The 15,395-nt window shown below is 46.0% G+C and overlaps 1 protein-coding gene across 1 annotated transcript in view; it reads right to left on the minus strand.

Annotated features, from left to right (window-relative positions):
- Positions 1-15,101, minus strand: part of DBNL (drebrin like) — a 33,812-nt gene extending 18,711 nt beyond the window's left edge. The window contains exons 1-2 of the mRNA XM_007477565.3: positions 14,833-15,101; positions 2,419-2,474 (exon numbers count right to left, since the gene is read on the minus strand). Coding sequence (XP_007477627.1) covers positions 2,419-2,474; positions 14,833-14,915 — 139 coding nt within the window. The 5' untranslated portion in view covers positions 14,916-15,101. The remainder of the gene's footprint in view (positions 1-2,418; positions 2,475-14,832) is intronic.
- Positions 15,102-15,395: the final 294 nt, after the last annotated feature.

A 15,395-nucleotide genomic window follows, 5' to 3' on the forward strand; every position in this document is an offset into this window, starting at 1 on the left:
CAACAGCAGGGAATATACAAGGAATTCTGAAGTGAATGAAATGTCCCTGGCTTCTGAAAGTTCTTCTCAATCAACCTATCTTGTCAACAGTAATCACCAAGATAAATGGGAAACATTTATTGAGTACCTACTATATGCCCCTTGGCACGTGCCTTTTCTAAGCAGTCATTTGGGGAAGCCACAGATGGCTCTAACACCCACTCCTATACCACACCTCAATCCTACAATAGACTCCAGCAATGGTGAAGTGCCTCCTTGTCCTTTGGGTCCCCCTCTCAAACCCAGGTACTCTAAGTAAACACCCAGAAGACTCGAGGAGGTTGTGTTTCCATTCCTTGGAAATGCTAAGGATTCTTATCTCACTCTTGTGTGCCCAAAGCCCTACCACTGCATGGGCCACTGTCTTTCCTTCAACCATGTGAGTGAGAAAGAGCAGGGTCATAGAGAGGACTCCCTGGTCCCAATATCCTGCTGTTACCTGCAGTAAAAGCCCTTATTGGAAAACTTTGAATGCCTATTTTTAGGGACAAGAGACCAGGAGAGAAGCCATGCCTTTGGCCAGTCATGGCAAGAAATGCAAGCTGGAAGAAGTGGGGAGGCAATGGCAGGGTCCATCCTAAGGGGAGCCCTCTCCTAGGAAACAGCCCACAGAACAAACAAGGAAGGAGAAAAGGAGGGCAAGGAAGACCAGGCAGAAAGTGGCTGCTCTGCCCTGTATTATGAAAATCATCTGCCTCCATCATGGAGGAAGATCCCAGAATGAGACAAACGCAGCGGTCAGGGTCTCCTGCAGGGCCTGCCAAGGTCTTTGTAGTGTGATGCTCGATGGGTGCGGACTCAAGTGAAGGGAATGCCCAGGTCACTCAGCAAGTGTCCAAAGGAGGATCTGAAACAAGGCCCCACAGACTCAAAGACCACACTCTCTACTCTCCCTCTAGGTGTTGCACTATATAGGATTTACTTTCAAAATTGGGAAGACTGGGGTAACGTGCCACAAAGCTAGGGCATCAGCTGGGGAATCTTATCCTCCTGGGCACTGGAGAGTTATTTCAGGTGGGAAGGCAAGCCCCTGAGATTGCAGATCAATTCCCAACCTTTGTTTAAGGATTCATTATCTCCTGGGAGTCCAGTAGAGCAGCTACAGGTGAGCACAGACAGGAACGGAGGGCGCTTCAGAAGTACCAGAAGAGCTTTGCCTTTCTGAGTGTCACATTTCACCCCTGGAGTTACCTTGTTTGAACCTCATGAATGCCCTAGAAGGCAGGGCTGTTGTTATCCCCATTGTGAGGAGCCTAAGGAAGACAGAGCTTAGGTGATTTGCCCAGGACCACACAGCAAATAAAAGTCTGAGCCTGGATTTGAACTCAAGGTTTCCTGACTTGTTGATATGTACACGTATATGTGCACACATACACTGCATGCTACATGCAGTCTAACGGCCACAGTGAGTGCTGGAGGTCAGGAGGCAGAGTGCCTGTGGGAGGATGCCTGTTCCTGCTGCCAGCTCCCTGAGAGCCTCCTCCATCTCTGCACTCCAGATACTGCTGGATCTAAACTTCCCTCCTCCCTAACGCTGGCATCTAAGTGCAGTCATTTTCTCTGCTTTCTGCCTCAGTTTTCCCAGCATGAAATGAAGGTCCTGCTGAGTCCTCCAGACACTGCCATAAGGGAAGCAGCAGAGGGGCCCTGGAGACTTATGGGCAGGCATCCCCGCTTCTGTTTGTGAGGGTCAGCTCTTGGCCTATGGCTGCTCTGAGTCTGGCCATCTTTGAAGGCCCAGCTCAATCACCACCTTTTCCTCACAATGCTCAGAGCATTTTGTGCTTTCTGGGACATTTCATGCCTTATTTATTGGTGATCAGGCTGCAAACTCACCATGGGCAGAGACTACACATCCAAGTCACTTCTATATACCTCTTAGGCATCTAGCACACAGCTGGTGCTCAATAAATGTTGAACCAAGTCCACCAAGGAACTAGGGCCACTGGTTTACCTGCTTATTAGGAAAATAAAATGGAGCCAACAAGGCCAGAGCAGCATCGGTGCCAACTGGGGGCAGTGGCAAGGGGTTGTGCTGTTTGCCACCACCTGGGGGCACTCATGGCTTACTTTCTGCACCCTGGTGCTTCCTATCTACTTGGCTGTAAGTTCAAATGGAGACTCACAGGATGGACTCCTGAGAATTCTGATCTGACAGAGAGCATCAGGCCAAGCCCCTCCTTGGAGGAAGATGGAGAAGATGAGGCCTGAGGGCACAGCAGGAGGAAGGAGTCAAGGTGGACTCTTTCTTTAGCCCCAAACCCAGCCCAGAGGTTCCCCCCAAAGGTCCGCAGCCATAACCACTGCCCTCACCCCCCAAGCCTCAGGGCCACAATGAAAAGCCCCATTTTCCCCAGTGCCCACCCTGTCAAAGCTTACCTCCAGTGCCAGCCACACGGATGTCATTGCTGTTGCCTTCGTAAGTAAACAAGGCCCTAAAAGAAAGCACAAGTAGACGATGTGGTCAAGGATCATGATACCCCCTCACCTTCCAGACGTCCCCGATAACCAGAGGCCTTCCAAAGGAAGTTAGCTCTATTGACAGAGATGCTCTTACAAATTCTTTCCTGCCAGGTCAGTGGTACTAAGCACCATTATCTCCATTTCACAGATATGGACAAAGCTGGGGGACAGTCAATGACTTCTAATGGGTGGAGCAAGAACTTAACCCTTGGTCTGCTGGTCCATTTCAAACTCAATGATCTTTCCATTAGACCCATTTGCCTCTCAAGCACCAAGATAATACAATCTCTCTCTTTTTAAAAAAAAAAAAACCTTTCCTTCTAATTTAGTAACAATTGTAAGACAGAGGGGTGTAAAAATGGAGACGTGAACCCTGGACTTCAATTCCCAGGAGTCCTTGGTAGCTCCCAGAGTCCCCCATAATCTCAAGTGAGGTCATCACCTGGGCCGTGAGGAGAGAGGGGTTTTTAAACGGACTCCGCTTTCTTCTCCCTCTCTCTTCCTGCTTGCACTTCCCTTCCAGGGACACACATCTCGCATGATGTAGTGTAAGTGAATGGGTCATTCACTAGGCATGTGCTTTCTTATTTTGTATTTTCCTTATATTTTTAATCTTAATAAACCTCATAAAAATATAATACTTCTAGCAGTGAAAATAAGAAAGTCCTTGCTAGTTCCCAGATTGCCCTCCAATCTCCCTGAATCTCACTTGAGTTCGAGAACACAATGGCTATTTAAACTGACTGTATCCGCCGACCCTCTCTCTTGGCTTCCGTGTCTGGGCACATGCGGCTCAACCAGGCAGGATGTAGAGTGAGTTATTGTGAATGGGCTCTCTGGGCCTGGACACATGCTTTCTTATTTTGTATTTTCTTTATTTCTTAATCTTTAATAAACCTCTAAAAAAATATAATACTTTATTACTAGAAACCTAATTTTAATTATACAGGGGCAAGGGTTAGGCAACTGGGATTAAGCCTTGGGCTTGTCCAGGGTCACAGAGCTAGGAAATATCTGAGGCCAGATTTGAACCCAAGTCCTTCCCAACTCCAGACCTGGCTCTCTATCTACTGCCCCAAATTATAACTTTTTTTTTTTTAAACTTAATGTTCAATAGAAGTCAGTAAGATTCTGGAGAGAACTTCCTAGGTTACTCAAAGAAACTCACAAACAAGGATACAGAAAAGTCAGTATTAACAGGTAGAAATCATGGACTAAGGATACTAATGAAGCTGAAAGACAAAAGAAGATATCCCCTTACACAACTAAAGCAGCTCAAGTTGCCCCAAAGCAACTCAAGCAAAACTGAGAAGAGACTGGGGAGGAGAAAGGTACAAAATTAGGCAAAGAGCTATCACACCTAACTCTCCCTTTGTGGGTGCACCTGTTCCTTATATTTGTAGCTAACATATCTGAATAGGAAGGGATGAGAATCTCCATCTTAATTTAAGGGAGCTATTTTGACATTATAGGTTTATTATTCCCTGGCTACTGTATCCCAGGTACTGGTTCATATACTATTAAGATCGAATTCGCACTAGAACTGGACAAGTTACTGTCTTTAGCCAATGCTTTTATTTCCTTGTAGAAAAGCAGTCTTGGGGCAGCTGGGTGGTTCAGTAGATTGAGAGCAGGCCTAGAAACGGGAGGTCCTGGGTTCAAATCTGACCTCAGACCCTTCCTAGCTGTGTGAGCCTGAACAAGTCACTCAATTCCCATTGCCTGGCCCTTACCACTCTTCTGCCTTAGAGCCAATACACAGTATTGGGTTCTAAGATGGAAAGTAAAGGTTTTTTTAAAAAGTAGTCTTATTTTTTTTTCCTTTTTAACAGTAGGTAATTACTTCCAGGGAATGCTGGCCAAGGAACTAATACCGAGAAGGCCCATGAAAATATAAGGTTTCTAAATAAACTCAAGAGATACTTGGGAAATGTCACAACTATGAGTTGTTTGATATTTACTTCACAGAGGAAGCTGACAAACAAGGGCCATTCCACAGCTTTCCAACACAAAGAAGCAAACTGAGGGAAAACTCCCATATCAAACATGGCAATCACATTAACCAAACCATCTTTAAAATAGCCCAAGCAACACTAATGCACTGCTGGTGGAGTTGTGAATTGGTCCAACCATTCTGGAGGGCAATTTGGAACTATGTCCAAAGGGATTTAAAAGAATGCCTGCCCTTTGATTCTGTCATACCACTGCTGGGTTTGTAGCCCAAAGAGAGAGTAAAGAAAAATACGTGTACAAAAATATTGATAGCTGCACTTTTTATAGTGTCAGAACATTGGAAAATGAGGGAATATCCACCGATTGCGGTATCTGATGGTGCTGGAATATTATTGTGCTGAAAGGAATAATGAACTGGAGGGATTCCATGTGAACTGGAACGACCTCCAGGAAGTGATGCAGAGTGAAAGGAGCAGAACCAGGAGAACCTTATACACAGAGACTGATACATAGTGGCACAATCGAATAGATTTTTCTACTAGCAGCAATGCAATGACCCAGGACAATCCAGAGGAATTTATGGGAAAGAATGCTATCCACACCCAGAGGAAAAACTGTGGGAGTATATAAGGGTAAATTTAGGGTTGATTCACAAGTAGAAACACAGAAGAAAAATATATGATTGATCACATGGTTCAATGGGGATATGAGTGGGGATGCTGACGTTGAATGATCACTCTATTGCAATTATGAATAACATGGAAATAGGTTTTGAACAATGATACATGTAAAACCCAGTGGAATTGCTCATCAGCTCTGGGTGGGGGGTGGGAGGAGGAAAGGGAAAGAACACAAATCATGTAACCATGGAAAAATATTCCAAATAAATTAATCAATAAAAAAATTAAAAAATTTTAAACAGCCTAGGCAGATAGCTATTTTACATTCAATTAGGAGTTTCTAACCTTAGCTGGTGTCAGAGTCTGGTAAAATGTACCACCCCTCTTCTCAGAACAAGACAAATCACATAGTTACAAAATAAATTATCAAAATATTTTTAAAAGCTAATTCACAGGGGAAGCTAGGTGGTAAATTGGATTGAGAGCCAGGGCTAGAGATGATAGGACCTGGGTTCACATGTAACCTTGGACACTTCCTAGGTGACTAAGTGACCCTAGGTAAGTCACTTAACCCATTCGTCTAGCCCTTGCCCTTCTGTCTTAAGAACTGTTACTAAGTCAGAAGGTAAGGGTTTAAGAGACTCATTCACAGTCCCAATCTGGAAGCTGCTCATGGTCCTCTTAGTGGCCAGCAGAGCCCAGAGTAAGTACCTCTTTGTTCGAAAAAGATCTGCTAAATTGATCTCCGAGAGGAATAAAACTGTTTTTAGAATTCCAAGTATGGTAAAAGAGTCTTGTGTATGTGTATATGTAATGCTGTATAATTAAACAGTGAGCCAAAGAAAGGATCCTATTGTTTCTACTAGCCTGACAGATATCAAGTAGAGATAGTGGTGAAGTGAAAAGGATGAAGGAGGGAAAGCAGACCAGACAGGATGCAGTAGATCAAGTTAATAAGGAAACAGAACCAGAGGAAATACTGGAAGGGCTGAAACAAAATACAAAAGGCTCTCAGCTACCCAGGTGGGAATAAAGACTAGTGACCCACAGGAAACAGGAGAGAAAGGCTGTTATTTCAAATCATCCCACCTCACTTAGCACTGTCTGCTGCTGCCAAATATTTCACTCCTCCAAGATGGCTAAAAGATTGCTCCAGCAGGGCTGGGTCCTCAAAGCTAACTCCAAGAGAAATCTAGTAGCACCCGGCACCTTTTTTTAGGTCTTACCTTCCATCTTAGAATCAATACTATATAATGGTTCCAAGGCAGAAAAAAATAGGGGTTAAGTGACTTTACCAGGATCACATAGTTAGGAAGTGACTATACTTGAATCCAAGACTTCCTATCTTTAGGTCTGGCTCACTGAGCCACCTAGCTGCCACCAAACCTTCTTTCTGAGATAACTCTCTGGTCCTGTTATACCTCTTCAAATTTACCTCCCACTAATCCCCAAAGGCCCCAGGCTTGGGCTAAACTACTCTTCTTGTTCCCAGTAACAGAACAGCTCTACACATGGAAATCTGGGAAAGTTCACAGAGGAGACTAGCTGGGGTCTAAAGTAGGAAAAGGATTTATAGGAGAGAGGGAGGCCCCTGAGTTAGGATCAAGAGGAAACTAAAACCCCCAAAGAAGAAAAGTCAAAGTAATGAGACAAGAGAGTGAAAGACACATCCAGGGTCAGTGAATAATCTAGGAGTGGTAAGAGAGAAGGCAGAAAGGACCTCCCAGCTCCTGCCCAGGGTGCTGAAGAGACAGCTTGAAGCCAGATTGTGGGGGATTTGAAAGTCAAGCTTCAGACACTTTGGAAGGTTCTGAGGTAGGAGAATGAACCAATTGGTCAAAGAGGCCTTTTAACAAGAGGTCTAGTAGCAGGCTGTAGGACTAAAATGGGGAGGGATTTGATGCAGGAAAACCAATAAGGAGTTTTAGTTGTTTATTATTACTATATTTATTATGGTAAACTAAACATACAGTGTACAGGCCTCAAAGGTTAAGGTTTATAAAGCATTTCACAGCTTCTCATTTCATTACCAATTCTCATACTAATCCTGGGAGAGAAGCACTATAAGTCTGGTTCCTATTTTTCAGAAATAGGAAACAGACGCAGAGGTTCTTTCATTTTCCCATGGTCACACAGTGTCAGAGGTGAGATTCAATCCCCTTTCTTACCTGACTCCAAGTCCAGAGTTCTATCCTTTATATTACCCAGCCTTCCTTACTAGGGTGGTAGCAGTGAAAATGGAAGACAGGATGGAGTCAAGAAATATCCCAAAGGAAAAATCAGTAAGTCTTTGTGACTGGCTACAAATGGGAGGCAAGGACCAGAGAGAAGTCAAAATGTCTCTAATATTTCAACTTGAGTAACAAGGCAAATGGTTATAAGAACAGCAAAAAAAGGGAAGTCAAAAATGGGAACTGAGTTTTAGAACTAGGTTCAAAGGTCCTATTTTAGGCAAAGTGTGTTGGCAAACCACCTTGAGGTGCTGATAGGATATCAACAGGCTTTTGGAAATAAGGTGTCTAGGCTAAGGGATTTTGCCCCAGCCAGGAGATCCCCCAAAGACAGAAATATCCTAAAAGGGCAGGGAGGGAGTATAGAAGGAACAGGCCCTTAAGCCGCCAGGGGTGCAGTCTGCTAAATTGAGATGCTTGCACTGTACATTATATTTGGTGCCAGAGACTGCAGAGGAAGAGAACCCAGGAGCCTTAAGGGGGAAATTGACATGGTTGGGGGGTGGGGGTGTGTGAAGAGATGACTTCCATTTCCTGCTGAGCCACCTCATCTCAGGATAAGGATGAGAGAGCTGTCTTCCATCTCCTGCCGTGACTATCCCAATCTCCATCTGTGCCAGCACAGGGCATCTCCTACCTCCAGTTTTGCAGGCTCAGTGTCCATCTCTGAGCTGTTTCTTCCCCAATCTCCAGCCCTCAAAGGGAAGAGGAATGTAGGAACAGGGCCTCCCATGTGATCATTTGCCTTCCATCTCATGCACATGTCTCCGACCCCACCTACAGCCTCCTCTGGGAAGCAGAATGGAACCTTCGACACAGCATCCTCACACTGAGTAATACCTTTGGCCTTGTGCCCAATTATCTATGATCTATTCCCTCTACCCTCTGTATCTGCACTGTCTTCAATTGTCTTCAGGCCATCTCCCTGCACTAACCTCTCTCCTCTTTGCCCAGCTTGGATCCCTGGTGAACCAATCCAACTCTGCTCTGTCCCCTTCTCCTGAATCCCTAGCTTCAACTATCACCCCACCAAGCCTCCATCTTGGATCACTCCTACCATCTGCACATGTTAGGGAACAAAAGTGGAGACATTACTCTACCTGAGCTCACCACAAATTTGTTACCCAACTTTAGCTGAGCCCTCAGTGCTGCGAGGCAAGCCTACGACCCTGTGACTTCCCTAATCCACTCCGGTCCAACTTCCCCTCCCTCTTCTCTCACAGGAGATCCTGGCCTCGTCTTTTACAAGAAATATTCCGTCCATTCCCCAGGAGCGCCTTCTTCTCTCCTCTTCCTTGTCTCCCATCACTCAGGCATCTCCTTCATTACTGTCTCACATGAGGCAGTGACCTTGCTCCTCACCGAGGCAAACTCTACCTGGCCAGGTGACCCCATTCCACCCTCTCTCCTCCAACAGATCCCCACTATGCTATCACTTATTTTCAATCTCCCCTTGTCTACCAGCACCTTCTCTACTACCTACAAACACCATCACAGACGATTGTGCTTTATATCTCCTGCCACCACTTCCATCTCACTCTCCTTACAGTCTGGGGTCCAATGGCCTTGTCTTAGGCCTCACATCCTCCTTCATCTTTTCTTCTTTCCAGTTTTCAGGGCACCTTCTCTCCTCCCTGTCTGCCACTCCTCTGCCTCCTCAGCTGAATATTCCTTTAGGTCCCTTCCTCCAATCAGAGGAGTCCCTCAGGGGTCTGTCCTGGGCCCTCTGTAGTCTCTCAATACTACTAGACCTGCCGATTCCATCAGATCCCCATTCCCATATTTCTATACTAATGATTCCCAAATCTGCCTGTCCTGCCCTAAAGCCTCTGCTGACCTCCAGTCTCACATTTCCATCTGCCTTTCACACATCTCCAATGGGACAGACATTTCAAACTCAACATGTTCAAAACATTATCTTTCCTCTTAACTCCTGACCCTCCAATTTCCCTACTCCTATCGAAGGCAGCATCCTCCCATCCCTCAAACTCACACTCTAAAAGTCAGCCTGTATTCCTCAGGATCTCTCACCTGCCATATCTAAGCTGTTGTCAAAGTCTGCCCATTTCACCTGTGCACCATGTCCTCTGACACTACCCCTACCCCTAGGCCAGCCCACAATCACCTCACACCAGGACTATTGCAATGGCTGCTGGGGGGGTCTGCCTGTCTCAAGTCTCCTCCCACTCCAGTGCACCCTGCACTCAGCCACTAAAGCACAGTCTGATTACATGACTCTTCTCAATAAATTCCAGTGGCTCCCAACTACTCCAGGATCAAATAGTGTTCAAAGTCCTTCATTATTTAGAATCTTCCTACCTTTCCAATCCTCTTATGCTGCCCCCCCCAACCACCCGCCATGTCAATCCAATGACTGACCTCCTGGCTGTTCCCCAAACGAGACTCTCCATTTCTGGCCATCCCCCACACTTACAATGCTCTCCCTCCTCATGCCTTTTAATTTCCAACTAAAATCCTGTCTTCTACAGGAAGCCTTTCCCAACCCCTCTTCAACTTAGCACCTTTTTTGCTTGTTGTCTTCCCCATTAGAGCTCTGAGCTCCTGGAGGGCACAAATTGTTTTGTCCTTCATTTGTATCCTCAGCACTCAGCACAGTGCCAGGCACACAGTAGGCACTTAATGGCTGCTTACTGATGACAGTGGTGGGTGATGGAACAAATTTCACAGCACAGCAGCTTTCATGATTGAGTCTGCAAGCAACAGATGCAATGCCACTCCTACCTCAATGTGAGAGAGACAGAGAGAGAGAGAGAGAGAGAGAGAGAGAGAGAGTGTGTGTGTGTGTGTGTGTGTGTGTGTGTGTGTGTGTGTGAGAGAGAGAGAGAGAGAGAGAGAGAGAGAGAGAGAGAGAGAGAGAGAGAGAGAGACAAGGGGAGGAGGAGAAAGGAGAGAGGGAAAAGAGGGAGAGAAAGTGGGGGGAGGGAGGGAGAGGAAATGTCTGTGCAAGGACATGGAGACAAGAGATGTAACATTATGCACAAAAAAACGCTAACAGGCCAGTTTAACTAGAATACAGAGTGCATGAGGGGAAGAAATATGCAATAAATCTGGAAATGTAGGCTGGAGCACAAGCATAAACTACATTAAATGACATTTTATATTTTATCATAGTCACTGAAGCTTGCTGAGGAAGCAGGGAGGGGAAAAAAGAAGAATGAAAGAAGAAAGGAGAAGGGAAAGAGAGAAGAAAGGAGAAGGGAGAATGAGAGAGATGGAAGGCTAGGAAGCTACTGTGCAACAATCCAAGTAAAAGCAGTTGGGCATGACTATGGTGAGAGTGAAAAGAAAGGAAACTATTGTGAAGATCTAAATCATAAGCCTGGATAAATGACTAGGTATGGGGATGAGTCAAGGATGACTGATATTTTGAAGCTGGGAGATTGGAAAGATGGTGGTGTCCTCAATAGAAATAGGGAAGCTAGGAAAAGGGATAGGTTTGGGGCTAAAGAAAATGAGTTCTTTTCTGGACATGCTCAGTTTCAGGAGCCTATATCACTTCTATGCTGATGATCTGGAAATCATTAACAGAGAAGTAATAGAAAACAGAAGTCAAAGGAATATCACTAAAATTGACTGTAAAATTTTCTTCCTCAATTAGAATAGTAAAAACTTAGCACCAGAGCCTTTCTGGGCTGAGAAGTGTTTAACTGTCTACAAGCAAAATATTGCAGTTTCCCATCATTCAACTCCTATTTCCCTCTCTAATCCATGGTTTCAAGTAAGTCCTTGTCGGGTACCCAGGGCAAGGTAGACATGGGGCAGGTGGGGAGGATGGGATAGACCCAGGCTTATTTTCTGTTTTGTTTTTGTTTCCTATATATAATCTTTCATTCCATCTTAGAATCAATACTGTGTATTGGTTCTAGGGCAGAAGAGCAGTTAGGGATGGGCAATGGGGGTTTAGTGGCTTGCCCTGGTGTGTCACACAGCTAGGAAGTGTCTGAGGCCAGATTTGAGCCTAGGAACTCCAATCTCTAGGCCTGGCTCTCAGTTCACTGAGCCACCCAGCTGCCCTATTTTCTGTTTTTTAATTACCAGAGTTGGTAGTTATATTAATTTTCTGGGACCTATATATTCTCAGGCCCTAACCCTAAGTAGCCTCAAGTCAGGGTAAAGAAAAATGATCATCTCCCAATATTGACTTCAAGTTTAAAAAGTACTCTTTGAGCTAAGCAACCTTGCTCTACACTTACTAAGGAAATTCAGAATTACTAAGGTGGTTTCAACCACAAAAATTAGATGAGTAGGAGATAATGGTTAAAAGATATAATTACATTCTCAGAAGCCCCAAATCTCTGGACAGAACAAGATGAACCTTTATACAACTCAACCTGAATACGTACCTGTGCTACAACTTGTGGAATTATTCTCCAAATAAAAAGATTGTTCTAATCTACCTTCACAGAGATGAAGATGGAAAGAATTCTGGGTGGGAGACAGCCAAGAGATGGAGTCTTGTTCATGGAACAGGAGGTAGTTTTCTACATCTATTTGGTCCCATTGAGTCAAGTTGATAAGCATTTATTTAAGTGTCACTATGTACCAGGCACTAACAAGGGCTAACTACTAAGACTACCAAAAAAAAGTCAAAAAACAAAACACACAAAAACAGTACAAATATGATATGTGGTATGATAGTGTTAAACTTGGAGCCAGGAAGACCTAAATCCAATGGCTTCATACACTTATGAGACCACACAAGTTCAAGTAAGCTGTCTATTTTCTCATCTGCAAAATGGGAATAATAAAAGCGTAACAGCATTGTTGTGAGGAACAAATGAGAAAATATTTGTAAATCTCTTTTCAAACCTTAGACCTTGAAGTTTATGCAAACAAATTCTTACAAACAAGCTATATTTTTCATTTCTCATCTGACTATACTACTCTGCGACTTCTCTGATTTCTCCACCCCAGGAAATTCATCATTGAGATAATCTCGCCATCCTGTGAACTCTCCTAAACCTCATCACAACCCTCAGTATCCCTGAAAGGAGGATGGGACCATCTGCTCCAAACCTCCATTTAAGACGGGACTCAGCTCAGCTACCTCATCTCTCACCTGGCTGCAGTAAATAAATACTTGAAGACTTCTCTGATCCTTTGTCTCCTTTTTTATCTTCCTTTTGTATTATCTTCCCCCATTAGATGGACACACACATACAGAGTGTTTACTAGCACAATGCCTAGCATATAGCAGGTGCTTAATAAATGTTTATTAACTCAATATATCCAGGATGAATTGGTGCTAGAAGCACAGAACATCAAACTGGAAAGCCAGCATTTGGTCCAATCTCATTTGATGTTGAGGAAACTGAAGGTCTGTGAGGCTTAGTGACTTAAGGTCAGAGAACCAATAAAGGAGTAAGTAGGCTCTGAACCCAGGTTCTGACTGAGCCCAATATTCTTTCTATGGCCATGTTCCTTCTCATATTGATAAGTCAGTCCCAAGACCCTATCACCACCTCCAACCAAGTTAGTCAACCTTAATATATTCTCTTCTGAGCTTCTTACCAATATAACAGGAAATCCTCAAAACAGGTCAATGGAAACAAACTATCTAGGCAAAAAGGGAAGGGGCACAAAGTGGAGAATGACCATATATAGCAACAAATGCAAGTGTGTGCAGTGAAGAAGCTCCCTGGGCCACATTAACAAAGTAATGATGATCTAAGTGTCACATAATGTTCGCCTTCCTGTGAGATGAGCTCCTGATCTTGAGACTTCACAACCCCATAAATCGCTGACTTGTAAAAGCATATAGAATATACTGTGTCACCCTGTTGTTTTGAGATGAAAAACAGACCTCCCATCCATGTAGTTGGCAACATTATATCACTGAGGGGCAGCTGGGTAGCACAGTGGGCAGAGCGCTAAGCCTGGAGTCAGGAGGACCTTCGGTTCAAAACTCAAGTCACTTGATAGATGTGTGACCCTGAGCAAGTCACTTAATCCCAATTGCCTAGCCCTTGCCACTCTTTCCTCTTGGAAATGATACTAAAACAGAAGGTAAGGACTTATGGGGTCAAAAACCATAATTTTGCTGATTTCCCAAAAACTTATGTTCTTTTTTCTTGGTAAAACTGAGGGCACTAAAAAAAGTCAGGCCCTGTCTTCTCCACTGTCCCACAGAATGCAGAATTTGATTTCCCTGGCCAGTTCTATAGAAGAGACCCTGGGGGGCAGCTGGGTAGCTCAGTGGATTGAGAGCCACTGGAGATGGGAGGTCCTAGGTTCAAATCTGGCCTCAGCCACTTCCCAGCTGTGTGACCCTGGGCAAGTCACTTGACCCCCATTGCCTAGCCCTTGCCACTCTTCTGCACTGGAGACAATACACAGTATTGACTCCAAGACGGACGGTAAGGGTTTCAAAAAATTAAAAAAAAAAAAAGAAGAGACCCTGAAGCTCTATCCAGTATTAGAAGACACTGAGACATGATGGTTTCTTGGACTAACAAGGGCCTTTCCAGCTGTAAACAGAGCTCAAGGAGGAATGGAGAAGAAAACCCAAAGACCTGATATTCGATGGGAAGCTCCCTAGGAACTGAAAGGAGAGATGGTGTAGACCAGCCAGAAGACAAGAACCTAGCTTTTCCCCAAAATGAAGTCTTTTGGTTGGTTCCCAAATGCCAAGTGCTCAAAGACCCGACAAGTGAGTGCAGATGCCGGAGACACCTTAGCTGAAAGGGAAGGGGCAACCAAGCCCACAGGTCCCAACTGAATTCTTCTTGCTCCAATAAATGCTGGGCCCCTCCCCGAGGAGGCAACAATGTTGCCAGCAGGCCGGCCAAGGAGAAGGCCTCAAGGCCTTGGACTCCTGAGTGCGAACCGTCCAGATTCTCTACCTCCCCATAGAGCCCCCCATTCCCCAGGTTCTCAGAGGAGCCAGAAGGTCTGGTGAGTAAGGTAAAGAAGGAAGTAGGGCGCCTATGGGGTCAGAACCTCCCCCTCCCCACACCCAGCCATCCACAGGCCACACCGCGGACACACCCATTGCACCACCAGCACCCAGTAGAGGGAGTGTGTGGGTGAGAACCTCCCCAAGCCTGGAGAAAGCCACCCTGAAACAGCAGCAGCCTATGTCACAGCTTCCTTGGCCCCCTAACAAAGACCCAGGCTTCTCTCACTTCCTTAAAGCCGAGACCTAGCACCACCCTCTCCCCAAATTCCAGGCTTCTCTCTCTCCTCCTCTGGAGAACCATCTCCAACCCTTCCTCTATTCCCTTCTCCCCAATGAGCCCTTAAAACCCTCAGTACAGGCACTCCTGCACCCTTTTGGCTTTGCAGACCCCTCCACATACACTTCTCTACTCTCAAACCTTTTACACTGGGCTCCCCTCCCTCCTTTCTCCCTTCATTCGGGCCTCATCCCCTCCCTCCCTTCCCTCAGGGGCCTCGATACCTCCCCTCCTCCCTTTCCCCTCCCCTTCCTCCATTTACCCCCACCCCTGCCGGGATGTAGGAGCCCCCTCCCCGCCCTGCTCCTCCCCTAGCTGCCCCTCCCTCACCAGTCCGTAGGTGACTTCTCGGTGACCACTTGCCGGTAGGCCTCCTGCAGGGCCGACCCGTTCCGACTCAGGTTCACGGCCATGACGCCTCCCCGGCCCTTTCCACACGAACTCCTACTCGGTTCTGGGATACTTGCTACTCGCTGCCACCGCCGCCACCGCTACTTCCGGTTCGGGCCCCGCCCCCGGTGGCCGGAAGCGACCTCGGCGGCGGCGCGAGGGGAGGACGAAAGAGGAGAGGAGGAAGGGGGCGGAGCCTGGAGTGGGAGCGCATGCTCGGCGGGGTGGAGGCGGAGCCTTGATGGGCGGGGCTTAGAGGCTGGGAATGAGGAAGGCGGGAGGAGGTGGCCCATGTGCCCTAGAGGTCCGAGGCTGCCCCGGCATAGACGGTACGTCCAGTACGTCCGGCTCTTAACTTTTAGGGTTCGACCCGCTCGGACCCAATGATATCCTTCCCCAGTTCTGAAAGGCTTGTACACCATTTCCCTGTGCGCTCGTGTTTCTTTTTCTTATACCACGAAGGTGACTGCCTGGGTAAGGAGAGGTTTCAGGATCCATGTGCC

This window comes from Monodelphis domestica, chromosome 1, assembly GCF_027887165.1.
Source record: "Monodelphis domestica isolate mMonDom1 chromosome 1, mMonDom1.pri, whole genome shotgun sequence".
Taxonomy (NCBI): domain Eukaryota; kingdom Metazoa; phylum Chordata; class Mammalia; order Didelphimorphia; family Didelphidae; genus Monodelphis; species Monodelphis domestica.